A 27577-nucleotide genomic window follows, 5' to 3' on the forward strand; every position below is an offset into this window, starting at 1 on the left:
AACTTTACGTCTTATATGAAAATATTTCCTTGGCAAATCAAGCCATAAGATAAACAACCACAACACTATCCCAAAGAATCTCAACTAAAATGCAAAACAACTACAAAGTCGCCACCCTGTTATCTGGAACTCAATTTTGATCATACTTTGCTCCCTGAAACTCAAAAGTCACCATTTTGCCATCTAAAGCTCAAAAGTTGTCACTTTACTTTCTGAAACTCAATATTTACTCCACTTTGACTTGTTTATATGTATTTCGTTAAATAAACATTAAGTTTACTTTGTAGCATAATTAGGGCGCACTTATGATTGACATGATACAGGTATAAAGCTAACATATCTAACAACATTGTATTACATTCATTCCTTCTCTCTCCACGCTGCCTTACATTAGTTCCATTGACATTTCTTTTGTTCTTATGTTCTTAATAGAGGTGGCTAGTGAACGTCGTGTGAATCAATTGTCCATTCATGTCATGCAGTGTGACACATCATGGAGCAAGACAATTTTGTACTAGAAAAATAAGAGAGAATTTTCGCTAAGCATTGCTCACCTAAGATCGTGTTCCTTAAAAGCTTTCTGAACAAAGCTGGAGTGGTGTGGTATACTGCTTCGTATCGAAGCAGAAATGTAAAGATCAAGTCGTTGGATGGCAGAAATGAATAAAACTGAGAGTTGAGACGTTTAAGAACTGAGCAAAACAGATCTTGTTGGATTAGTTTGTTGATTGAAATCAAATAAAACCGTTTTTAGGACATATCGAGTGCGCCGACTTTAACCCACGACGGTAAATTGGTTGAACATGAAGGGTATTATGGTCAAATCGCGGGAAAAATATAGTATATATATACCACCCAAACTAAACTAGCCCCCGCCAAAATCGCAAAATCCTCAAACTTAATTCATCCAATCTCTCTCTTTTCGTCCCAATAAAATCTCTCTCTCTCTCAGACAAAACCATGAGCCGCCGAGTAGTCGGACCAGGATCAGAATCCGGAAGCCCCAAATTCGCTCGCCTCTCTCGTTCTCTCTCAATCAAAACCATGGAGGACCGCCGACTCGAAGTCACCAGGTCCAATTTCAAGTCCCTCGCCGGACCGAAGAAACTCCGAGGTGAGATCCGGACTCCTATATCTTGCTATGCTTTTCAATTTTTTTTCTGTTTGTTTTTAGGGTCTCTGAGGAAGAAGAAGACTATCTGTAATTCCGAATTTGCAGCTTAATTAATTGGGCTCTGTTTTCAATCTGCATATGTTTTTAGGGTTACGGTCCTTGAATTTAATTGACGTGATGCCTAATTTTTTGTGTTCATAATAATTCCCATGTATTATTTTTTTTTGTTTCATTTAATTATTAATAGCTCTCGGGATTCATGTCAGGATCAATTAGGTATCTCAATTTTGTTTAATTTTCCTGGTTACTGAGTAGAATATTAAACCAAATTTTGTAGCCAGACAAGATTTTGGTTTCACAATCAATTAAGTACGTTCGCAATTCTGTTTGATTTGCCCCGTTACTTTACTTGTGTCGAATTAACTCAACAAATTTCCTACTGTACGCAGGACTTTCAAGTGGCTATATATATACATACTTAGGTTATCCTAACAAATTAGATACAATAGAACGTAATTTAGCACGAACCATTAGCAGTAAGTATTTGATGATCTAATGAGAAGGAAAATACAGAGTAATATAGTGCCCGGCCTGAGTACAGATGGCTTACTTAGCTGATTCACACACAATACTTGTATATATGTATTCATATCTCTATCTACATCTTCTGAAAAATGTATCTCTATCTACATTTCCTCAAACACACAGATATGAAGAAAACGGCTGTTAAAGACTCTCCAACTCAACTCAAAAATGAAAATGTTGTTCAAGAGGGTATGGCTCAACTCCAACTTAACGAGGAAAATACTACTACACCAAAACCAGAAGAGAGGAAAATGCACAGCGCAGTCGTATTTACTAGACCTTTCAAATTCACAATCCCTTGTAAAGTTTGCGGAGTGGTTGGCCACTTGAATGATGATTGCCCCTACATGATACGTGTTCCAGACAATGTAACTGAGGTTGGCAAGGGCTATGAAATAGTTACCTTCCGTGGTAAGAGGCATGCTGAAAGTATGGTATGTGGTTATTGTCATATTGGTGCTGACCATCAGAACGATGACTGCCCGCATAAGAGCAAAATCATTGCACGAAGAAACTCCCTTCGGAAGGCCCCTCCTCTAGGTCCTCTCACCTCCTGATCTTGCTGATGCTCAGGATTGGGACGCTGCCGCTGTTGGAGGATTATATCTACTCTTGTCTTGGAATGTTGCTGTCCTCCGTATTTTCGTTGGGTTTGAGCACTCTTAGTCGGTCTATATTTTTGTCCAAATATTTTTGTTGAAGCTTGGTGACACCAAAATACTATTCACCTTTTCCATTCTCTATTCTCCTTAAAAAGTAAGGACCTTGAAAGAATTTAAGAGATTTCATAATGCAATTTAAGTATTCTAAAGTCTCCTCTCCAGAATTTCGCGAGAATTGAATGAAAAAATTTCAATTGAATACCCTCCTTAATCTTAACATTTCACCTTTCTTTGTTATGGTGACTATTGATGCTATTTGGGGTGGCCAATGCGTAATTTTCAATCAATTCCGGCCACCTTCAAATTTTCCCAGCTATAAATATTAGATTCACTCTTTTTGTTTTTTTTTTTTTTTGAATATTTAAATTCTTTTTTTCTTTCGTTTTGAAATTTTATTTTCTCTAATTTTTAAGTGGCTATTGCAGCTGTTTGGTCCGGCCCAATACTCAAGATTTTGGCCCGTTTGAAATAGTTTATTTAAAACTTTTTTGGATTCTGGCCCGTTTGAAATAATCTGCCCTCAAAATGCTTCTTATTTATTTGAAGCCGCTCAGTCTTTCCGCCTCTACCCCTTCAAAAATAAAATTCGTATTTTTTGCTCTAGCTTCGTAATTTTTGATCCAGCGTTGTACCTTTTGCTCTAGCTATGGAATCAGTGGAATCTGGTATGATGATTCTCCTTATGCACTTTATTTCTAGTTTCCTTGAGTTTGATTGTAATGTTTTCTGCTCTAAATCGGATTAGATGCTGTGGTTTGCAGCTGTCTGGCCTTTCCTTAGCTTTGCCTGCCTAATCGATATCGCTGTTTCATCTCTCTGTTCTGTTGGCCTTTGCTTTGCTGGTACGGTGTTCGTTTCGGCGTGTTTTTAATGCATGCACCACATAATCTGCTTATCAGAACCACATAATAAGTGCAATTCTCCAAGACATGTAAGATGTTCGACTCCACGAGGCAGTTGCTTCGACTCCGAGCATTCATCTCTATGATCACCACATTCGGTCAGTCGAGCGGAATGGTTTAGAGTTTAACTTGCGAGCTCTGTTTCTAATCTACAAAGCTTTCCCATGTCTTTGGGAAGCAGCTTTTCACTTTTGTTCTTTTCAAATGCAAATACTTCAAATGATTACGCTCGACTATTTTATTTGGCAATTCAACGATCGGGAAAGCTTATTAAGGATGGTGAAGGACCACTAGATTATCATGAGCATTAGGCACTAGATTAGTACTTAGCTTAGCTGTCAAGCTAAGGTTGTTACAGTTAGTTTTGTGTTGATGCTGACTTAGCATTGGAATAGATATTTATGGATACATATATATCCCTTGTAATCTGCAATTACAGTTAATGAGAATCATTTTTCTTCAACCACAATCTTTGGCAATCTCTCTCTCTCCCTCTCTCTCCCTCTCTCTCTCCCAGCACTTCTACATGGTATCTTCGCCGGAGTCCACCAACGTCGATCCTCCACTTCCCGTTTCTTGATTTCTACCATTTTCTCATCTCCCAAACAGATCTTACCTAATTTATCTTCTCTCTCTTGTGCAATTTGTTTGCAATTTCTATGGCGACTAATCTGAATTCCTCTGATTCTACTTATCCTGCTACATCTTCTGGTCCCACTCCTCTTGGCGAGATCTCTAATACTGTACCTCTATCGATTGCGATGATCATCGTACAAAATATTGCTGGAATGGTTCCGACAAAACTCAATCGTCAGAACTACATCACTTGGCGCAACTTGTTTCTTCCTGTTCTGAAACGGTTCAAGCTTTTAGGGCTTATCAATGGCGACGATCTCTGTCCTCCTCAATTTGTTCATGAGTCCTCTGGATCTCAAATTCTCAATCCTGCATATGAACTGTGGTGTGAACGAGATCAAATCTTGACGATCTGGATCAACTCCACTCTGGCTGAAGATCTTCTTCCTCTGACTATTGGATTGGAAGATTCTCGTTCTTTGTGGCAATCTCTTGAACGCCGCTTCGCCGGAGCTTCGCGCTCTCATGTTCACAGTCTCCGCTCTAAAATCCAGACCATCCAGAAAGGTGATGCTTCCATAACCGATTATCTTAACTCTATTAAGGAGATTTCTGATAAACTTACTACTGCCGGAGAACCAATCTCTTATTCTAATCTTGTGGCTTATATTCTTGCTGGACTCCCGGACTGAGTTTGTTAATGGCGATGAACTCCATGGACTTCTCCTCAGTAAAGAGATTTCTCTTCAGAAACGCAAAACTCGAGCATCTTCCTCCTCTACATCTGCTCCATTTCATGCTTATGTTGCTCAGCACGGATCTTCTAATTCCAACACATTCCGAGGTAATTTTAAAGGTAGATACTAGAATAAGAATCGCAATTACTCTCAGAATTGCAATCGTTTCAATCAGAATCGCAATTTTGGTGCAAATCGCCCAAATAATAACAATGGAGGTATTCTTGGTCCAAACTGTTTGTGTGAAGTAATATTGAACTGGGAATGAAATTTCCCAAAACTAGTCGGCAGTGAAACCCGAATTACTTGCGTTGTATTTGATAAGTCTAGATATTGGTCCCTGGTGATTTTAGCGTTGCATGTAACGATAGTAGTTTGGGTTACCAGTTGAAGCATGAAGCTTACCGTTCAATGTGTTGGGGATGTTAGGTCAATGTCTTGCAATGTTTGCCAACTTTCTCTAAGTTGCTGGCAGCTACTTGCTGTAGCATCTTCATTCTTGGTGAGTTTGACATTTCCGAACTGGGCAGCTCACTGAACAGCTGAGATCTGGATAATTGACTAAAATAAAAGTTGAGGGTCGGTACAAGTTCAGAGGAGAAATAAATTAATACCTCCCTTTTATATCAGTTACGATATGAGAAAAATTTTCTTCATAAACCATGTCACATGTTACTTTGTAGTACTACAATTTAGGTAGTTCAATTGAGATCAATAACTTAGATATCTAACATAAGAATGCAACACATTAAGGATTTTGAAGGTAATTAATTATTCATCGTTATAATTGTTAGTCTCTTATATATAATTATACAAAAAACCGATATATTATTGAAACTCATAATAGTTACACCGATATATTATTGAAACTCATAATAGTTACATTATATCTTGGACGGGAAGGTCCTGAATGAAATTAGGAGGATCCTCAAAACAAACTAATTCATTGCCCATGAAAGTAGCACACTAATTCTGATATGGTATTTTGAAGTAGATGAACTTATCTTTATAGCCCTATTTATAGTGCTAATAAATTAATAATTAAAATAATAATAATAGACTAATAATTGGGGATGAAGACTCTAGTTTTGTAGATTAGGGAGAACGCGGAGGGGCGGTGTTGCCAATTTGGTAACAATTTTTAAAAATAAATAAATTGGTGACAAAATATGAGAAGAGAGGGTTGGAGAAGAAAATCCAGAAGGGATGTATATCCACATATCCCATTTTATTTCTCACATACCTTTTTAATTTTCGACCGTTGGATTGGATGAATTGAAGAAGATCAACAGACAAAAATTATCAAAGGTGTGTGAGAAGTAAAATGGGATGTGTGAATAACACATCCCAATCCAAAAAATGTGAGAGAGGCCGTAAAAATGAAGATAGACATTAATGTCTTGTCAACTGTGGTAGGGTTAAAATAGAAAACACAAATATTTCTAGTGTTATGTTTTTTGGACAAGGATTGTCTGCCCCCCCGTTTCCTTCTGTTTTGTGTGGTCACGGTTAAGTCAAGTCAACATTTTATATTGTTTTTTTTTATAGAGATAATAAGACAAAAATGAATAGTAATTTAAAATGTTGACGTGACTTAACTGTGACCACACAAACAGGAAAGCACAGGAGGACATCGGAAGTAGAATGGCAGACAAAAGCAAATGGAATTTTAAATTTCAATCACAGTTAGATTTGAATACGATAACGGCTCGGTTGGGTTCCGTCCGGGGCAAGTTAGGAAATTTCTTTTACTGTTGGTTGGGCTTTAAATTCATTCAGGAAGTTGTTATGTTTGCAAGGCCTAATATATAAATAGTTGTGTCTTTATGATTAAATTTTAAGCCATTTTAGTTAAATAATAATTTATGGTGGTTTTTGGTTAAATTAAAGTTAGCTCAAACTCTTTTCATTAAAACTCCTTATTTTTAATACAAAAATATTATGCACGTAGCGTGAATCAATTGGTTGCATGTTGTATGCCACATGTGCCTTTTAGATTCACCCCATGCATATTTTGAACGTTGTGTGAATCAATTGTCCACTCACGTCACGTGGTGTGACACATCATAGAGTAGGACAATTTTGTACTAGAAAAATAAGAGAGAATTTTTGCTAAGCATTGCTCGCCTAAGATCGTGTTCTTTAAAAGCTTTTCGAGCAAAGTTGGAGTGGTGTCGTATACTACTTCGTATCGAAGCAGAAACGTAAAGATCAAGTCGTTGGATGGCAGAAATGATTAGAACTGAGAGTTGAGACGTTTAAGAACTGAGCAAAACATATCTTGTTGGATTAGTTTGTTGATTGAAATCAAATCAAACTGTTTTTAGGACGCATCGAGTGCGCCAACTTTAACCCACGATACGACGGGTTGAACGTGAAGGATATTATGGTCAAATCGCAGGAAAATATGGTGTATATATATACCACCTAAACTAAACTAGCCCCCGCCAAAATCGGAAAATCCTCAAACTTAATTCATGCAATCTCTCTCTTTTCGTCCCAATAAAATCTCTCTCTCTCTCTCAGACAAAACCATGAGCCGCCGAGTAGCCGGACCAGGATCAGAATCCGGAAGCCCCAAATTCGCTCGCCTCTCTCGTTCTCTCTCAATCAAAACCATGGAGGACCGCCGACTCGAAGTCACCAGGTCCAATTTCAAGTCCCTCGCCGGACCGAAGAAACTCCGAGGTGAGATCCGGACTCCTATCTCTTGCTATGCTTTTCAATTTTGTTTGTGTTTGTTTTTAGGGTCTCTGAGGAAGAAGAAGACTATCTGTAATTCCGAATTTGCAGCTTAATTAATTGGGCTCTGTTTTCCATCTGCATATGTTTTTAGTTTACGGTCCTTGAATTTAATTGACGTGATGCCTAATTTTTTGTGTCCATAATAATTCCCATGCATTATTTTTTTTGTTTCATTTAATTATTAATAGCTCTCGGGATTCATGTCAGGATCAATTAGGTATCTCAATTTTGTTTAATTTTCCTGTTACTGAGTAGAATTTTAAACCAAATTTTGTAGCTAGACAAGATTTTGGTTTCACAATCAATTAAGTACATTCGCAATTCTGTTTGATTTGCCCCGTTACTTTACCTGTGTAGAATTAAGGTTATCCTACTTTACGTAGGACTTTCAAGTAGCTATATATATATACACATATTTTTAGGTTATCCTAACAAATTATACGGCCCAGATACAGTAGAACGTAATTTAGCATGAAGCATTAGTAGTACGTATTTGATGATCTAATGAGATGGAGAATACAGAGCAGTATAGTGCCCGGCCTGAGTACAGATGGCTTACTTAGCTGATTCACACACAATACTTGTATATATGTATTAATATCTCTATCTACATCTTCTGAAAAATGTATCTCTATCTACATTTCCTCAAACACACAGATATGAAGAAAACGGCTGTTAAAGACTCTCCAACTCAACTCAAAAATGAAAATGTTGTTCAAGAGGGTATGGCTCAACTCCAACTTAACGAGGAGAATACTACTACACCAAAACCAGAAGAGAGGAAAATGCACAGCGCAGTCGTATTTACTAGACCTTTCAAATTCACAATCCCTTGTAAAGTTTGCGGAGTGGTTGGCCACTTTAATGATGATTGCCCCTACATGATACGTGTTCCAAACAATGTAACTGAGGTTGGCAAGGGCTATGAAATAGTTACCTTCCGTGGTAAGAGGCATGCTGAAAGTATGCTATGTGGTTATTGTCATACCGGTGCTGACCATCAGAACAATGACTGCCCGCATAAGAGCAAAATCATTGCACGAAGAAACTCCCTTCGGAAGGCCCCTCCTGCAGGTCCTCTCACCTCCTGATCTTGCTGATGCTCAGGATTGGGATGCTGCTGCTGTTGGATGATTATATCTAGTCTTGTTTTGGAATGTTGTTGTCCTCCGTATTTTTGTTGGGTTTGAGCACTCTGTAGTCGGTCTGTATGTACGTATGTCATGTATGTCTTTGAACAAGCACGTTCCGTCTGCCGTCATTCTAATGTTAGTTTTATTCACTATATGCTTGGAATATTCTAATCTTGTTATTTCTGAGTGGAAAAACCCCATGCTTGTCCTGGTTTTGGATGGCACACAACTAACTTGGACATTAATGAAACAAGAAGGGATGGATCCTGTTTTTGTTCCGTTCTGCAAATTGGACATTAACTTGGACATTAATGAAACATTAATGAACCAACTGTTTTTCTTCCGTTCTGCAAATTCAATTCCTTGTGCTCTAGAGAAGGGCCCCGTCTTGGATTCGCTGGATTGATGCTGTGGTTTGCAGCTGTTCCTTAGCTTTGCCTGCCTAATCGATATCGCTGTTTCATCTCTCTGTTCTGTTGGCCTTTGCTTTGCTGGTACGGTGTTCGTTTCGGCGTGTTTTTAATTCATGCACCACATAATCTGCTTATCAGAACCACATAATAAGTGCAATTCTCGAAGACACGTAAGATGTTCGACTCCACGAGGCAGTTGCTTTGACTCCGAGCATTCGTCTCTATGATCACCACATTCGGTCAGTCTAGCGGAATGGTTTAGAGTTTAACTTGCGAGCTCTGTTTCTAATCAACAATGTCTTTCGGAAGCAACTTTTCACTTTTGTTCTTTTCAATGCAAATACTTCAAATGATAAAGCTCGACTATTTTATTTGGCAATTCAACGATCGGGAAAGCTTCAAGATCTAAGACCCTTTAGTATTACGAACCCTATGGCACTTGATTCATTGAAAAAGGAGTGGCCATGGTAGAAGCATATTGTTTAATTGCTTCTGCCCCATTGTTTTTTTTAACACAATTTCTCAGCCTTCCAACTCGTTCGCGTACAAGGTCATGCATCTTGCACACTTTTACCCTTCCGTGGCGTTCTCTCTTAACAACATTTTGCATGGCATCAAGAACAAGAAGTGAGCTTTGCTACGTAGTTTAGAATACTAGTAACAAAAACCAAGCCTTATATCACTAGGTTTTACAATACCTGACGCACTCCCCATCCTTTATCCGAATCTGAAACCGACATCGTAAGATAAACTTACACATGCGGAGTTATAGATTAGAGTGCCAACTTGTCAAAAAAAGAAATGGTCTTCTTATGATGTATTCATTTCTCAAATTAAAATACTCCGTTCTCATAGCAATCACATACTTTTCTAATAGAGCAGGAACTTTATGCATATTTCCTTGGCAAATCAAGCCATAAGATAAGCAACCACAACACTGTCCCAAAGAATCTCAACTAAAATGCAAAACAACTAAAAAGTCGCCACTTTGTTATCTGGAACTCGATTTTGACCCTACTTTGCCCTCTGAAACTCAAAAGTCCACCACTTTGCTCCCTGAAACTCGATTTCTATCCTATTTTGCCACTTGAAGCTCAAAAGTCGTCACTTTACTTCCTAAAACTCAATATTTACTCCACTTTGGCTTGTTTCTATGTATTTCGTTAAATAAATATTACGTTTACTTTGTGGCATAATTAGGGCACACTTATGATTGACGTGATACATGTATAAAGCTAACATATCTAACAACATTGTATTACATTCATTCCTTCTCTCTCCACCTCCCGCCGCCTTACGTTAGTTCTATTGATTTTGTCATTTCTTATGTTCTTAAAGTCATAACTTTACTCCCTAAAACTCGATTTTGATCCCACATTGCTCACCGAAACTAAAAAATCGCCACTTTACTCTTTGAAACTCAAAATTCACTTTACATTGTCTTGTTTCTATTTTTTAGAATAAATTCATCCATTAAAAATTTATAATTGGTAATAATTCAAACTTTCCAATTTAAGATAAATAGTAAAAAGGAACAAAAAGAACCATCTTCTCTCTTCACTAGCCATCTCTATTAAGAACATAATTTCCCAACTAGAGTAAATACATTTTCTATGACTGAGTGTTGCTTCTTTGATTAAAATTTATTTTTATAACGTGGATGTTTAGATGATGATGATGGATGTAAATAAAATAAACGGTTTCGATTATAATTTTTGTGCGTGCAGATATTTAGAAGATGATGATGGTAAATAAAATAAACCGATTATAATTTTTGTGCGTGCAGAAAGTTCCAGAGTTCTCCTTTTAGCAAGTACTCCTTCCGGAGGAGCTAAAGTAAAATCCAATCGGTTAAATGTGAACGGTTAATTAGCGCCATCCTGCCCAGAAGCCCCAAATTCTCTCTCTCTCTCTCTCTCTCTCTCAAACAAACCATGGAGGACCGCCGACTCGAAGACACCACAGGTCCAATTTCAAGTCCCTTGCCGGACCGAAGAAGCTCCGAGGTGAGATCCGGACCGCTCCCTTTTCTCTTGGTATGCTTTTCAATTTTGTTTGTTTTTGTTTTTAGGGTTTGTGAGGACGAAGAAGATTATCTGAAATTTCGAAATTTGCAGCTCAATTAACTCGATCCATATGTTTTTAGGGTTACGGTGCTTGAATTTGATTAACTAGATGCCTATTTTTTTGTGTTCATTATTATTTCGCATGAATTATTGTTTTGTTTCATTTAATTATTAATAGCTCTAGGGATTCATATCACAATCAATTAGTTATCGCAAGTTTGTTTAATTTGCCTGTTTACCGAGTAGAATTTTAAACCAAATTTTGTAGCTAAGCAAGATTTTGATTTCAGAATCAATTAAGTATATTCACTATTCTGTTTGATATGCCCGGTTACTTTACTTGTGTAGAAATAATTCTCAACAAATTTCCTAGTTTACGTAGGAAAGTAGCTATTGATACATATTTAGGTTATCCTAATAAATTAGCCGGCCCAGACACAGTATAACGTAAATTAGCATGAAGCATTTGGTAGTAAGTATTTGAACGATTTGATGAGATGGAGAATACAGAGTAATATAGTGCCCGGCCTGAATCCAAATGGCTTACTTAGCTTACACACACACACACACACACACACACACAGATATATATATATATATATATATATATGTATGTATGTTTATATGTATATGTATCTCCATCTACACATACATACACACACAGAGAGATATGAAGAAAACGGGTGTTAAAGACTCGGACTCAACTCAAAAAAGAAAAGGTGGTCGAAGAGGCTATGGCTCGACTCCAACTTGACGAGGAGAATACTACTACTCCAAAATCACAACCCCTTGTAAAGTTTGCTAGACCTTTCAAATTCACAGTCCCTTGTGAAGTTTGCGGAGTGGTTGGCCACTATAATGATAGATGCCCCTACATCAAAGTAGGCCTCCCAGACAACATAACTGAGGCTCCCAAGGGCTATGAAATAGTTAGCGTGCTGTTAGGATCATGTTTTGTGGTTGTTGTAAAATGCTCCGAGACCACAAGATCAAGGACTGCCCGAATAAGAGCGAGATGACTGCAATAATGAACTCTATTCTGAAAGCCGCTCGCCCTCCTGCACGTCCGCTGACCACAGGATCTTGCTGATACTGAGGATTGGGACCCTGCTGCTGTTGGATGGTTTATATCTAGTCTTGACTTGGAATGTTGCTGTCCTCTTTATATTCTTTGGGTTTTAGCACTCTGTAGTCGGTCTGTATGTACGTATGTCATGGATGTCTTTGAACACGCACGTTCGGTCCGCTGTCATTCTAATGGTAGTTGTGTTTCTTTATAGACTTGGAATATTCTAATGTTGTTATTTCTGAATGGAAAAACCCTTTGCTTGTCCTGGTTTTGGATGACACAACTATTATGGACCAATTGATCTAACTGTTTTTGTTTCATTGTTCACTAGAGAAATCCCCGTCTTGGATGCGCGGTGCCTATTTGGATCGATGCTTTGCTTTACTATGCTGTTTGATCTCTGTTGGCCTTTGCTTCGCTTTACTTTGGGGTGGTGTTTTCAATTCACTTGATCTCCAACACAATCCTGCAACTACATTCTACAAGAAATACTTTCCTTGTGCAAGTATTATGACACAGTAAAAACCATATAACCTTGGAACGATCCAAGCATCCTTTTCCGTGCACGTATAATTTCATTCAATCCGCTTATGAGAAATTAGTAAGTGCAATTCTCGAAGACATGTAAAATGTTCGACTCCACGAGGCAGTTGCTTCAACTCCAAGCATTCATTTCTATGATCACCACATTCGGTCAGTCGAGGGGAATGGTTTAGAGTTTAACTTGCAAGCTCTGTTTCTGATGTACGAAGTTTTTCCTTATGTCTTTCGGAAGCAGCAATTCAATGATCGGGAAAGCTTTAAGATCTAAGACCCTTTGGTAATATGAACCGTTCAGTTGATTCAATAGAAAAGAAGTGGCCACGGTAGAAGCATATTCTTCAATTGTTTCTGCCCCATTGTTTTTTTAACACAGTTTCTCAGCTTTCAAAATTGAAAGAGCAAGTTAGCGTACAAGGTTATGCACCTTGCACACTTTTACACTTCCCGTGGGGTTCTATCTTTAACATTTTACACCCTTATTGACTGAAATTGCTAAAGCTATATTCTGCAAAACAAAAAGGTTGCGTGGGTGGATGCTTCCCCGCCCTTTAAATGAGGGCCGGCCTTGAGTTTTCTGGTGCTCGGGCCGAACGCTTAAAATGTGCTTTTTTCAATACATTAACATATAATAAAAAAAAATATTTAACGAGGGCTGGAACCCAGTCGAAGCTGGGGGGCTAGGCCCTCACGCCCATATTATATTACTTGAATAAAAAACATACAACGGGGGGGACATAGTACCTAAACCCCGACAATCAAAAGCAAAATCATATACAACCACACCAAGCAGTCAACATGACCATCACATATTGAATCCAAAAGGTTGATGCCCCATTCACTGCATATAATGTACAGAAGATAACAAGATTACTACTAATAGAATCTAATAACATTGAGTAAACAGAATCATCTGAAAAGATGAACATATACATCAATTTTATTACAGAAGCTATTCATGCTGTATACTTTGAAGAAGATAAAAAATACCTGATCAACATATATATGTTGACTATTCTAGGTGCAAATTTAGAAGTGATGCTCCAAGTACGATATTGGATAGAAAAGAGCGGCAACTTCAACTAGTTCTGCTATATCTGGCTGGGTGAGAGCAGTTAAAGACATGATTGTTCCCTAACAACATGAATAAATTGAGTAAACACCAAAAGTAGCAGCTAGGGAAGGAGATGTGAAGTAGATGAAGAGGTGCAAGACCTGTGAACGTCCAACAACAAAGACTTTGGAGCTTGTTGTCAAGTCAAATATATGCAGCGCACCATTTCTGATAGATGAAATGGAGCCAATTCCTGCCAACTCCAATCCTAAAAATCCTACAATAAAGCATAAACATTATTCTCTTCTGATGAAGATGTGTGTTCATGACTCCAACGTGTTCCATGCGCATTCCCTAACAATACATTGAAACCTTCATCTGCAAGGACAAATCCCAGCGATTCTTCTGGAGAATTTAAGAACCATGCATCACCTGGTTAAGATCAAGAAAAGCCGGTAACCAAGTTCAATTGAGTTTGAAGAACATTAGAGCGTAATTTAAAATGTATCCCATGGATGTTCATCACTTTACCCAATAGTTAGTTTCAAGAGAGGAAATTTCAACAGAACCTGAAAACTTCAGATCAGAGAGCACCAAATAGTGAGCTATACATTCAAATTTTGAAATGATTCAATGAACAGATCTTATGGAATATAAAAGCTAAAGTGTTGAACTCAAAATATTGATGATGTTGGTTTAGTACCATTGAATTCTCATTGATATTGATTCAAAACTTTTGAACATTCTCACAAAATGCAACTCACACAACGCAACTTTTGTATTCTCAAGGTAATGGATTTGGCGAATAATGTATATATATTACTCAGGTTGAATTCGGGGACGGATACAAATCAGAAATCCTTATAACGATATTCAAAACCATAACCGAATAATATTCACTGTATTTTCAATATCCAATATATATCAAATTTCCATACCCAAATTCATTGTATTCGGGCCACTATCCACAAGTATCAAGTTTAGCACCTGAAAAAGACAATTAGAGAAAGTTAGATGGGTATTTAGAAAACAGTGAAAGAAAAAAAAACGTAAAAATAAAGAGAACTGTTGAAGACTGTTCTGAGGTCCATTTACCTGCCCTGGGCCATGACAGTATTTGCTCCGTCACAATCTTCACAACACTATCACAAAAAGTGCTAGATGAACACCCTATTTATACCACCATAAAAGAACAACCAATTTCATCAAATCATCCACATAAGTTGATTAATTTAGATTCCTTTTTTGGACCAAAATTATTAATTTAGATGTGATGAAACAGAAAATAGATAAAAAGATGCCGATGAAGAGCATATTATTGGGTCAAAATTATGATTCATTTTCTTATGGGGTCAAAATTGGGGAAAAAATTGGAAGTTAGTGGATAAGGAATGCATACCGCTTTGCTGTGGAACTGGTGTTGCTCATTGAGAAAGCAGAAGTGTGGACGAAATCTTTGATCCATATGGTATGTCATCTGAAAACGAAAATAAAATGTTGGTAGTGATGAATGAAGAATAAAATTAAGAAACAAGATTCGCATTTCAATATTTCACAGTTAGAAAATGCACCTGAATCAATACTAACGTATGGGATACGAGCAATCTTATGCCAGTCCTCACCAGTTTCTTTCTTGTATCTTTGGAGTAACATGGGGCAATCAGAAATGTACAATGCATTTAAACAGGGGAATCCACGAATCCCTTCTGGCAGTGACGCCAAATTAGAGCAATGAGTAATTCGAAGATGCCGCAATGATGTGAGATTGCTTATTTCTTCTGGTAGTGCTGCCACATTTGGGAAATTTCCAATGGAAAGCGATTGGAGTGATGTGAGGTTGGCGATCCATTCTGGTAGTGCTGCCAAATTTGGAAAATTTCCAATGGAAAGCGATTGGAGTGATGTGAGGTTGGCGATCCCTTCTGGTAGTGCTGTCAAATTTGGGCAATGGTTAATTGCAAGCCCCTGAAGTGACGTGAGATTGCCCATCCCTTCCGACGGTATAAATTCCAAATCCTCAATTCCATGGAGTGACAAATGTGTTAATTTGGAGAGAGGAGGGGAAGAAGAAGAGGCAGAAACATCAACATCAACACCAACATCATGTGTAATATCAGATGCTACTCTAACAAACAAGGAATCAACAACCTTCCAGCTGCTCTTCTCAAGATGTATTCTCTCCACATTTGGATACAGAGGCATGGAAGTTAGATTAGGACAATCCTTGATCCTCAATGTAGAAAGACGAGGAAAAGAAGGCAACGACAGATTTTCCGTTGATGAAGAAGCACTGTTGTGAATGTGGGCCCTCCACCATCCCTTCAGAACAGGGCAATGAAGTATCCAGAGCTCCTTCAGGGAGGGAAAGAATGAGATCCTCATCATCTCATCACTCATACTATTACTGCTCTCATTCTCTGATATGTACTCCAACTTCTCAAACGCAGCCAATGTAAGAGACTTAAGGGAAGGCAAATGATCCAAGGGCGGAAGACGTTGGCATGTGTTACAATCACGAAATGTGAGATTAACAATATTTGTGAGAGAAGAAAACCAACTCGCAAACCTCACACCTCTATAGCCATACACTTCCAACTGCTTTAGATTAGAATGGGGTTGCAATACTTCCATTGACTTTATAATATCCTCCTCATCAACCACGCTTTTATCTTCTCGAAGTATCCAGGTTAAATGCAACGAACAAAGATGCTGTTTGTCCTTGAGAGGTGTACCAACATTTGATTCTGACACCACATGCCTCAAATAATAAATATATAAGTGTCCACTTAATTCGTTAAGGGTCCCCAGCTCAGCAAGACCAGCACTACCGCCCTTCCCCAAACAATTGCTTTCGTTCAAAACAAATCTATTCAATGTACGAACACCATTCAATTCACCAATTCCACGCGGCATTCCACTCAACCCCGTACAGCCTTCCAAGATGAGATGCCTTAAGTTGATCATTTTTTTAATGTCTCTAGGCAATTCCACAAGCTCCCGACAATCAGAGAGATCTAGTGTTTCCAAATTCGAAAGTCCAACTATCCAATCTGGAAGTCTCTTCATGTAACGATTACAACTAAGATCAAGATATCTCAAATGTTTCATTTTTCTAAGACAATTAGGTAATGTTGTAATTCCCAATTCATTAAGACTCAACATACGCAATGACTTAAAATTTGAAACAATTGTAGCACAAAATGAATCACATAATGACGAATCTCTATATCTGTGAGACACTTGGCGAGGAAAAAGAAAAGTTCGTATCTTATTTGCTTTTAGCAAGGAAGTTGGTACTTCCCATTTCAACAAATCAATATTAAAATTGAAAGATACGTGATGAAGCTTTTCATGAAAATTCTTTTGGTTCAGTTCAACTAGGGCACTTCTGTCTCCCGACACAAAGTTTGCAAGTTCATTCATGAGATCGTGCATTTTACAACTTTTTATCATACCAAACTCATATGTTTCTTCTTGAAAAAATGATCTCCAAAACAACTCCCTGAAATATTCATACGCAACATCCTCTAAGCACTCGTTTTTGTTGGATGACTTAATGAACCCTTGCGCCACCCAAAGTTTAATCAATCTTTGTACAGAGATCTCATAATCAGGTGGGAACATGCTACAATAAGCAAAACAATGCTTCAACTGTGATGGGAGCACATCATAACTTAGTTTAAGTGTTGGTAAAATTTCATTTTCTTTCTGGCTTATTTTTGAAAGTTTCTTTTCTCTGAAATTCAACCAATCTGTTTCGTGATCTTTGGTGCGCAACATCCCACCCATCGTTCTTATAGCGAGTGGAACTCCCTGACATTTTCTTGCAACCTCCATCCCAATTGCCTTAATTGTTGAATTCTCTGGCTCTTTTCCATCTTTAAAAGCCATTTTCTTAAATAAAGACAAACTATGCTCTTCATTCAAACCCCTTAAGGTGTATGGTTTAGCTGTGTCTGATATCGTCGCAACGGTTTCACTACGAGTGGTAATTAGTATTCTACTACCTTTTCCCCCACCCATTAACAAGCACTTCAAGCTAAGCCATTTCTCCAGATCATTATTCCACACATCATCCAACACCAGTAGGTACTTCTTCCCGTCTACGTTTTTTCTAAGATCATTTTGCAATTGCTCTATCCCATTATGTTCAGATTGAAGGATTTTCTTAACTATATCCAACTCAAATACGTTAGAGACACATGTCCATATTTTCAACTCAAAATGATTTTGAATCACATCATCGTTGAATATGAGTCGGGCAAGTGCAGTTTTCCCCAATCCTCCAAATCCAACTATGGAAATGGTTGACACATTCTCAGTTGAGATGGGATCCAACAAAAGTTGGATTATTGCCTTTACATCTTCATCTCTCCCTATAATAATATTTTCCTTAGGAACAAATGAGTGATTGACCCTCTCTCTCACTATGAATTGTGTATCTACACAATTATCTTTTAAGTCATTGGGTCTACGAGATGCAACTTCATTAAGCCTCTTGTTAACATCTTTTATCTTATGACCCATCTTTAGCCCAAAAGTAAGTCGATTTGAGCTAGAAAAGAAAAGGAGCACCTGTAAGAATTTAAGTAGAAATAACATTATTTAGATATAACTGTATTAATTAGGTTAATGGAGTTTTGTAATAGTAAGTTACATGAAACATTCAAAACAATAATGTAGAGAACTTTTGCAGTTAATTATGAGTTACTGAGAGACTTATGTATTCCTAATAGGTGGTATAGATATGACTTTGATAGGGTTCTACGAGATGCATCCTCACCAAGCCTCTTGGTAATATATTTTAGGGTTAATATCAGTTTGCAATTCTGAAGTTTCGTTGTTTTCAACATTTGATACATGAAGTTTTTTTCATTCCAAAGTCATACCTCAGGTCTTAATTTTAGGACAACATCATACATTCGTTAAGTTGTCAGAATCTCTGTTAACTGATGATGTGACGTCCATATGAACAATAACGGGACGCTATGTGTTAATATGATGACATGTGGATGTAAAAAAAATTAAAAAAAAAAAAAAAACTAAAAACATATATCCCTCTCTCTTTCTCACGCCGTTGAAGCCATTATAATTTATTCAAGCGATTACAAAAACCCTAATCCCATGTGAATCCAATTTCACAGGGAGATTAATTAACCCTTAATCTCAACCCTTAATCCGCCATGAATTTACACTAACAGCCCAGAAATTCTAATCCTAATTTCTCATTTTTTCCAGTCTCTGCAAATCTCCCAATTTTTCCAGTTTCCAGTCTCTGCAAATCTGAGCTTGGCGTAGAAGTGGGGACGGCGGGTTCTGGTTGTTTTTGAGTGACGGCGCCTCCTTCTTCAAGTTCCCACCACCCTCTTCTCCCGCTTCAAACCCAAACCAACAAAAAACAATAGATCTACCAAAATCACAAGAACAGAGTGAGAGAAAGTAAAGAGCGAACCTTGCTTGTTCTTCTGGAAGGTGCCTTTAGAGTGAAAGCCAAAACCTTCAAGCCGCTCTCTTTTACGAGTATCCATAATTCCAGAATCCAGATCGAGATCCGAAACGCATCCAACCCACTTCAAAACGACAACGGAAAAAGCACTGAAACGATGAAAGTATCCGTAATTGGTGCCTGGGTCCGATTGGGCGTTGAGGGCGGTGGGAACTTGCGAGATTTGGGTTCGGTGGGTGAGGCCATCGTGGGTTTGGGTCTGGGTCTGGGTCTGCGTTGGGGTGCAGGATAAGGAGGACGAAGAAGACGGTGGGTGTTAGGAGAGGAATGGTGGAGAAGGTGGTGGTTGTATAGAAAAGGGGGAGTCGAAAAAGAAAGGGATTGAGAAAGGTTTAGGTTTATTTTTTCAAAATTTTAAATTATTTTAGTTTTTATTTTTTAAACTTTTACTGTTTATGTTGAGAAGAGATTTTTCAGTGTGATTGGTATAAGAGATGGTACATCACGTGTCATTATACAAATGATGGGATATGTGTCCTAAAACGTTAATAACTTAAAAAATAAAATTTTTCACTACTCCTATTAAAATATGTGATGTACTATTTATATTCCCGTCACAACCAAAAATTTCTCCATGTTGAGGCCTGTTGCCCAATCATTATCCACGTTGGGTGCCATGTCATCAGTTAACGAAGGTTTTGACGGAAAACTTAAAGGATAAAAAAATTTCATATACCAAATGTTAAAAACTACAAAATCTTAGGGAAATAAACTGAGATTAACCTTATTTTTTATTTTATGATCCATCTATAGCCAAAAACAAGTTGTTTTGAGTAAGTTAAAGAAGAAGAGGCGTACCTTTTTTGATACCTTTGTATTTCCAGGCACCATTTGTCTCTGTTGAGCTTCAGTATTAAACTCATCCAGCACGTCATCGGCTTCATAGACTGCATTTTCTACGCTTTCGAGCCACAGTTTGGTTTCATTGTTGGCTTGCTTTTGCTCAGCGTCAAGAAGAACAGCTTGAAATCCTGCAACTGTCTCCTTAAGCTTCTGGAACTCATCTTCGACACCCCAAATCAATCCAATCTCTTTGAAAGCAAGGGAGCCTAGCCTCTCAATGATCCCTCCTGCAACGTTGGAGAGAACTCCTTCCGCCATTTCTTGGATTCGGGACAAGAAAAAAACAAAAGTGAAGTAGAAGCTTGTAAGTGAGAATATGGTTTTGCGTAGTGAAAGAGCGGCTCTTCCTGCTAGTCTTTATATGCAGCCACTCACATATAATTGCATGTATAAAATGAAAACGAAGACCGGTCAACATTTTACTCCTGGTCTCAACAATTGAAAGTTGATTTTTTGCTAGGGACATGGATCCTCTCTGGATCCATGTGTTTTAATCTTAGGAATTCATCAATCTGGACTATTAAAATTTAATCCAACAGCTATAAATAAAAATTTATTTTAAAAATTATAATAATTGTAGTCGTTAGATCAAATTTAAATGGTCCAGATTAATGAATCCCTAGAATTAGAACACATCCGTTTGCCAGTGCTCTAGTAAATTGGAAGACTCAATCATTCTACTTTAGTCTAGTGACTTAATAAAGTATTGATTGATTACAATCAGACAAATGGGAAAACTCAATCATTCAACTTTAGTCTAATAAAGTATTAGCTAGTGCTCTAGTAAAGCTTGTGTCGTGTGGACCCGTAAGAAAACGCAATTACAACAATTACGGATTTGTTTGTCTTCCACTGATGACGGGATTTGATTTCCAGCACATGTTCTCTCTCCCATTCGTTGGGCCCAGACACTACTATATACCCGCCATTAGCGCATTTGTACACCCAGCGCTGCACATTTCTACACCCAACACTTCCAAATAGAAGCAATCAGTCCAATTTTAGTGGTATCTTCCCTACTAATTTATTCATCGATCCTCACATTTATTGGGTAATTAATAACTAATAATTATATATTGTATTGTTGTTTATGTTTGAGCAACTGAGAAAATTAATCTACTCCAACTTCTGAAGCTTTCTTTCGGATGAGAAAATATAGATCTACTCTAATTTCTAGTTTCAAAATGAGGGTTGAGAAAAGAAAAAAACAAATAATAATAATGCTGCTCTTTTGTCAAGTGTCTTCATCTCATAAGGTGGAAGATGAAAGGCAAAGATTGCTTTGATATAAGCTTGAATACTGCCAAAACTATGTAACCATTAGAAAACTACCAGTGAAACAACATTTATATATACTAAAACTCAAACTGATGTGGTACTGTTCTAGAGCAGTAAAATGGCGAAAATGTCCTTACAATGCTGTCATGGCTGCCTTTTGCTTAGGCTTCTCTACAGTAAAAATGCATTTTTGCCCTTCCACTCCACTTGTCGGCCATCGCAGCGTCTTCTGGCATCTTCCCTTTCTTTTCACTATTTTTCCTTCTGTTGCTTTTCACTTCTTTTCCTCTAATTTGAGTTCGATTGTTTTGTTTTCTGTGGTTTTGCTTTTCACTTCTTTTCCTCTAATTTGAGTTCGATTGTTTTGTTTTCTGTGGTTTTGCTTTTCACTTCTTTTCCTCTCCCCTTTTCTCTGTTGTTCTGTCTCCCAGAAACTCTTCGTTCTCCATTTGCCGTTATCATCCAACTCCGAATTAGCTGCTCTTCGTCAACTCCATCTACTTTAATTTTCCTGCATAGCTTTCTCTCTGAAGCTCAAAATTCTTGGCCAAACAGAACAGCGAACTTCCCGATGGTCACCAGCTCCAGTTCAAGGTCGAGAAGCACTCAGTCAATGACGTCCCCGACGCCAAGATTTCGTAAGGTCTCAATATCGAACTGGTTTGATTTTTTGTGTACCTGATTTAAATTTTTTTGGTGATTTTCTTTTGGCTGTCTGATCTGGTTTGATTTTTGCTTTCAGGAAACGTTGGTCTTCGAATAGTGGGGTTTTTGTCTACAAGCTTGCAAGGCTGCAAGCCCTTTGTGATCAAGTATGTATTTTTTTCTTTGATTAAATATTTTTGTTTTCAGTTTTGTAAGCATTCATCTTTTACTAATTGTCTAAGAGCTTCCATGGGATCTGCCCTATGTTGTTACTTCGCGGTACCTCCGTTGGGGTTGAAAAAACCACAAACGCATTGTAAGTCTGAAAACTAATCAAAAGGTTATAGAAATTAAAATTTTTTTTTTATCGTAAAGATTTTTAAAAATTCGGATCATGTTTGCATTTTTATCCAATCTCATGCTCTAGCAATGCTTATAAAGATGACTGTTAGATTATCAAAGGACTCTGGAATGGTAGAAAACGCAAAAGGTCTGCAAGAATTAGTTTTATTTGTTTTGTTATAGGAATTCAAATAATGATAAAAATTCTAACATTTTGTTCCAAAAGTTGCAATTTAATCCTACATCGACAAATTTCTCTGATGGCCACTGACTAGAGGTTGACATTCTGATTCGATGGCTAGATTGGCAACAAATTTATTGGGAAATGCATCTTCAAAGGTATGCCTCTGGAGCAGTTTAAAGGTAGGAATTTTTAATTTTTCGTGAAATGAACGTTTTGTCGTGGAAGGAGTTTATAATAGATTGGTTGGACAAGTACATGGTGTTTGTTTGGTTGAATGTAGAAAGGAATTGGAAGAATTATGAAAGTTCTTGCATTTTGTTGCAGGAGTTAGAACTTCAACGTTGCACGGAGGAAATTGTCATAAGTTCGGTGGCCAGAGCTTGACGTTGGCATGACAACAAATTTACTCGCAAATGCATATTCAAAAGTATGCTTTTTGGTTGTTTCTTGGTGAAAGATTGATTAGCGATGATTGCTATTGTTTATTCATGGTTGATTGAGCATTTTTGTTATATGAAACCGTAAAGAACAGTTGCCTCGATGCTAAGTTTTTTTTATATTTCTTGATGCATTTCTATTGATCAGGTATAGATGGACTGGTCAATACGAAGTGCATCTGTGGGACAGTAGTTGCAACAAAGAAGGGTAGAGCAGGAAGGGAAGCAAGGTTTGTCAAGAAAACACAATGATGTTTTTAATTACAAGAAATGTGCATTTTTTTCCAGTCAAATTCTGCTTTTGTTCTGACTATTTTCCATACTATATGCTGATTCTATTTTTTAATTTTTGGTTTTTCTTTGATTAGCTGGGGAATTACAATCAAATGATGAATCTTCAGTTTACTTGGGTAAGCATTTTTTGACATATAATTTGGCTTACCATTTTAACTGTCAAACCATGTTGTTTTAGTTCATGCTACTAATCATGCATTCAATAGATTTATATATACAACAGCGTTTAAATGCTAATTGATTACTAACATAATGCGGTCTTTACAGGAAAAACAATGGATTCTCAAGAGGGGCTTGAATGTACAGAAGAATTACAAGGTCTTAATAGCCATTCATAATTTTATATAATAATTTAGATAAAATATCGATGAGAAATAATATAAATACCAAATAAAAATCTCTAAAATCTCTTTGTTTTGTTTCTTCTCTGTGTAGCAGACGTCATCAATATGGAAGATGGCTAGCCAGGATTGGAAATGTTGCTGTAAATAAGGATCTCTTGGGACATTCAATGAGTGATTTTTCAAACTTTATTTGCTTTTTGTATCTAAAAAATTTCCTAATATTTTTAATATAATCAGTGAAACCACGATTTCATGTACTAGCTAGCTACTAGGATGCTTGGTTTTTATATGATTCTGATTATTTGAGGTATCTGAATAAAGTTTTGTTCAAAGTAGGAAAGTCAATTTAAACTCAACCTTCTTTACAAGCTTGAGGAGAGATTTTAGTCTTATAATGATTAATAATAAGATACAATTAGGGTAATACATGTACTGCACATATTGCTAACTATGCTAGACCAAAAGTATCATCATTACTGCTTAAACATACCAATCAGTTTACATTCTGTGAATGCATATGACGACTGAGGGGTTTAACCCTCAATTGCAATCTCATCCTGACTGATATGTGTAATTTTGTGTTTACACCATACTAATCAATATTTTTTTTCATATGTTTAATCAAACTCTTATTTAATGTACATTTCGCATACACAAACGGGCAAAAACTTCTTGACATCCTGTAAAATTGCCAGAAAAAGGTCATTTCCAACTCATACAAAACCAGACTTATTTCGCGTAGAAAAACACTAGGTAAACACAGTCTATCCTTATTTTGTTCATAATATAATTCTATTGTGATACAATTTTGTTTCATGTATTTCAATCCTTTTCTTTTCCCTTTCCTAGGGTACCTCCTTTAAACTACTTTTCCCATTCTTCTTCGGTCAGAAGATGTCTTTTTGCCAGTTCTGAACAAAGGTCATTCCTAACTGTATAATTTGTTTTACCAATGTCCAAATCTTAAACTATTGCATGCTCATGTTTGCCGATCTTTGGACCAATTTCAAACAGTGATGTAGAAGATATCTCAGAAGAAAATGCGCAGGACTTTGACCGAGTTCCTATCAAGCTATTGAAAAAAAGTCATCTCCAACTGCTGCAAAAACAGATTCCGGTTCTTCCAAAAGATTAGGTAACTACTCTTTATACTTGCTTTTTGTACAAGTTTTAATTTATCTGTACACAAATTCAACAAATCTATTCTCATTTTCCAATTTTTTAAGAAGCTATCTATTCTCATTTTCCAATTTTTTAAGAAGTTGTCTATCAAACTGACTACAGTCGAAATTTAAGATTCTTAGCACATGCTTTGTTTTGAAGCTGTCTATCAAACTAACTACTCTTTATAGTTGCCAAATGTTGTTATCTCACTGTCTTTACACAGTTTATTTAATCAGTTTTTTAGTATAAACAGTGTTGTCCTTGATTAAATAATAATGTCAAACAAAATTAAGAGAAAAATATAACCGCCCAATAAGAATGACTTACCGAATTACATCACAATAACAAAAGGTAAAGAATAAATAAAATGGCAAGTAAATGGTTTATATCAACTGATTGAGCACCTACTTCATATGGGAAGAAGAGGTCACAAAGGCAAAACAGGGAACAACAACTACTTCATATGGGAATAAAAGGTTAGTTTAATTGTAATTATTTTTTTATTTGGTCAAATTCGAAGTTGGTTGGCTTGCATCTAATTTGGTCGTTTGCTTGCACAGGTTGAAGTCACTGGTTTTATTAATGCTGGTGATCGAAATCAATCCAAGTTAATGTGAAAACGATATCATTATTTTGTTATGGTGAGAACTGATTTAAATTAAGAAATTGAATTACTTTTTTATACCTCTTTTGTGATCATTTACTGAGAATTTGTTAATTGTTTTAATATATATGAGGTAGGATTTCTACTTTCATTTCTCATCTTTAGAGATTGCTGAATTTCTACATTCATTTCTCATCTTTAGAGATTGTTGGATTTCATATTGTCAAATAGTTTATGGATTTTCATATTAAGCGCGTCAATATGTTGATACAGTAATTCAATTAGATGTGATAAAGTTGATGTGTTTATACCTTTAAACACATTTTTTCACACAATTTCTAATCCCGCAGCAACGCGCGGGTAAAACTTTCTAGTTGTACACTAAAAGTAAAGGGATGATGAGATATAATAATGTTCATTTATGTTGATAATATAATCCACACTAGGAGCTGCCAAGAATTAATGAATGAATTTAAATTGGTTTCCGGAATCTACAGTAAAAGTGGAAGGGATGATGAGATATTAGTAGTATTATTATTATTATTAAAAATTGGTTTCTAGAATTTTAGTTTATTTATCAGATGCTATGAAATTAGCCTGAGGGCCATCTTCCAAATGGAAGCAAGTACCCTGAAGGCTCTCCATTTTTAATGTCCTTCTTAGAGGACAGAGGCTAAAAATAAAAGTTTTAGGACAAATTTCAAAAAACTCTAATAATCTCACACAATTCAAATACTTCTTTTCTCCATCTCGCAACTTTCTCTTGGAGTCAAAATCTCATGCCCTTTAAGTATTGGAGTTCTTGATTTTCATGAGTATAATTACTGATTTTGAGTAGACTCCGCCTATTTTTTCATTCTTTAAAAGTTATTAAATGATCAAACTACAGAATCGATTTCAAAAGAATCTAATTCCATTTTTTTTTCCCCACTTCCATTCCACTTTAGTAAACATATAAATATACCATTCCGAAGAAATCTCAAATTTAAATTTTGGTTCTACAATTAATTAAACAAAATTATAACCAACATTTTCACAAGTTCTGAACGGTTACAATCAGACAATGAGGAATGAGGAAATTCAAGGCTAAAACCCTTTATTATGGGGACAAAGAAAGTCATAAATTGGGGTCCATTTGGATTGAGGAGATTTCAAACCTCAGTCCAATATCGATTACAACCAGACAATGAGGATCCGAGGGGAACCTCATCCGTACTTTTTAAACCCATTTACAATTTTACTTTATTCATCGATCTTCACAAATTATATTATTAAATTTAGTATGCTATGAAGTTTCTTTGGTTGAATCCCAATCATTCTACTTTAGTCTAGTGGCATAATAAACTAAAACATAATAATTCTACTTTAGTCTATGGGATTTGATTTTCAAAAAATGTTCTCTCTCCCACTCCCTAGGCCCACACGTTACTATATATTATAAGAAAAATTAATGACAAGGATTTCAAAACTTTAAATTTTAATCAAAAGTTATGTAATAACTTTATTTAATGATTAAAATAAAGCCCAATAAATCAGTTCAATTTAAATAGCCCAAATATTGAGTTTCCAATTTTACCGATGACTGCAAACTTTTGTCTGTTTAATATATTTATTTTGTCTCCTTCCCACATTTCTTCCTAACATTCGAAACCTTTCATTTTTTTTCTTTTTAATTTCACATCGCAGCTCCATCTCTGTCACCATGCAAAATCCACAGATTAGATCCCCAAACTTCATTTTCAGCCATCTCTATCTCGACGGGGAGGCAGTATGGAGTGAGCAATATTGACTGCTGAGCCAACGGAAGTCGATATTAAGAGGATATTAGAGTTGGAGATGGTTGTGCTGTCGAATTTTAATCCAGTCTAATCTAGGGTTCATGGACATCTTCCACCACAAAATTCAAAAATTCGAGGAATTCATCGACAAACACCTCAAACCAGACCTCGTTTGCGCCATTGCACAACGGCACCGTTTCATAGACCCTCTCCCAACTACTTTATTGAAGCCATTTTCTGTGGTTTTCTTTGCCGACATTACCAAGCTCCAATTGCAGCAAATTTAATTGCTCATCAAATTAAATTGTTTGTTTGTTTTTTTTTTTTTTTTTTTTTTTTTTTTTTTTTGTAGTGATTCTTGTTTTGCAGAGAAAAGGTGTTAGAGCAACAAATTTTTGTATCCTTTTCTATTTTCCCTCTTTCGTTATGACTAATTAAATTTTACCCGCATGTGATTTTTTTTTTTTTTTTAAATTCGACAATTGGGAAATGCAATCCCATTTGGTGATGTTTGGTTGTTGAAGGTATTTTCTTGACTTTTATTTAAATTAAAGCTCGGATT

General features: G+C 36.6%; 1 protein-coding gene and 1 long non-coding RNA gene across 9 annotated transcripts; one reads left to right on the forward strand and one right to left on the reverse strand.

Annotated features, from left to right (window-relative positions):
* Positions 1 to 13184: 13184 nt before the first annotated feature.
* LOC137735568 (putative disease resistance protein RGA4) lies at positions 13185 to 20300 on the reverse strand. Of its 8 annotated transcripts, none has more exons than XM_068474997.1 (8): positions 19901 to 20300; positions 15219 to 18171; positions 14996 to 15073; positions 14692 to 14738; positions 14535 to 14583; positions 13758 to 14028; positions 13533 to 13676; positions 13185 to 13383 (listed from the first exon to the last, which is right to left on the reverse strand). In XM_068474997.1, the coding sequence occupies exons 1-3, from the start codon at positions 20201 to 20203 to the stop codon at positions 15021 to 15023; spliced, it is 3309 nt and encodes a 1102-aa protein (XP_068331098.1). In that variant the 5' UTR covers positions 20204 to 20300; the 3' UTR covers positions 13185 to 13383; positions 13533 to 13676; positions 13758 to 14028; positions 14535 to 14583; positions 14692 to 14738; positions 14996 to 15020. The 8 variants fall into 8 exon arrangements, with proteins under 8 accessions (XP_068331098.1, XP_068331097.1, XP_068331096.1 ...); XM_068474996.1 differs by having other exon boundaries at positions 14692 to 14766; XM_068474995.1 differs by having other exon boundaries at positions 13758 to 13974; positions 15168 to 18171.
* Positions 20301 to 24706: 4406 nt separating this feature from the next.
* LOC137735034 (uncharacterized) lies at positions 24707 to 25403 on the forward strand. Its single transcript, XR_011068597.1, has 2 exons — positions 24707 to 25109; positions 25194 to 25403. It is a non-coding gene; the product is annotated as an uncharacterized lncRNA (long non-coding RNA).
* Positions 25404 to 27577: the final 2174 nt, after the last annotated feature.

Source organism: Pyrus communis, chromosome 5 (genome assembly GCF_963583255.1).
Source record: "Pyrus communis chromosome 5, drPyrComm1.1, whole genome shotgun sequence".
Lineage (NCBI taxonomy): Eukaryota > Viridiplantae > Streptophyta > Magnoliopsida > Rosales > Rosaceae > Pyrus > Pyrus communis.

Coding starts and splice junctions, on each gene's coding strand:
- LOC137735568 (XM_068474995.1), bottom strand. CDS start 20,203: ATGGCGGAAGGAGTTCTCTCCAACGTTGCAGGAGGGATCATTGAGAGG. Junction 18,172..19,900: donor ATACAAAGGTATCAAAAAAG/GTACGCCTCTTC, acceptor AAATTCTTACAG/GTGCTCCTTTTCTTTTCTAG. Junction 15,074..15,167: donor ATACGTTAGTATTGATTCAG/GTGCATTTTCTA, acceptor TTTCGTTTTCAG/ATGACATACCATATGGATCA.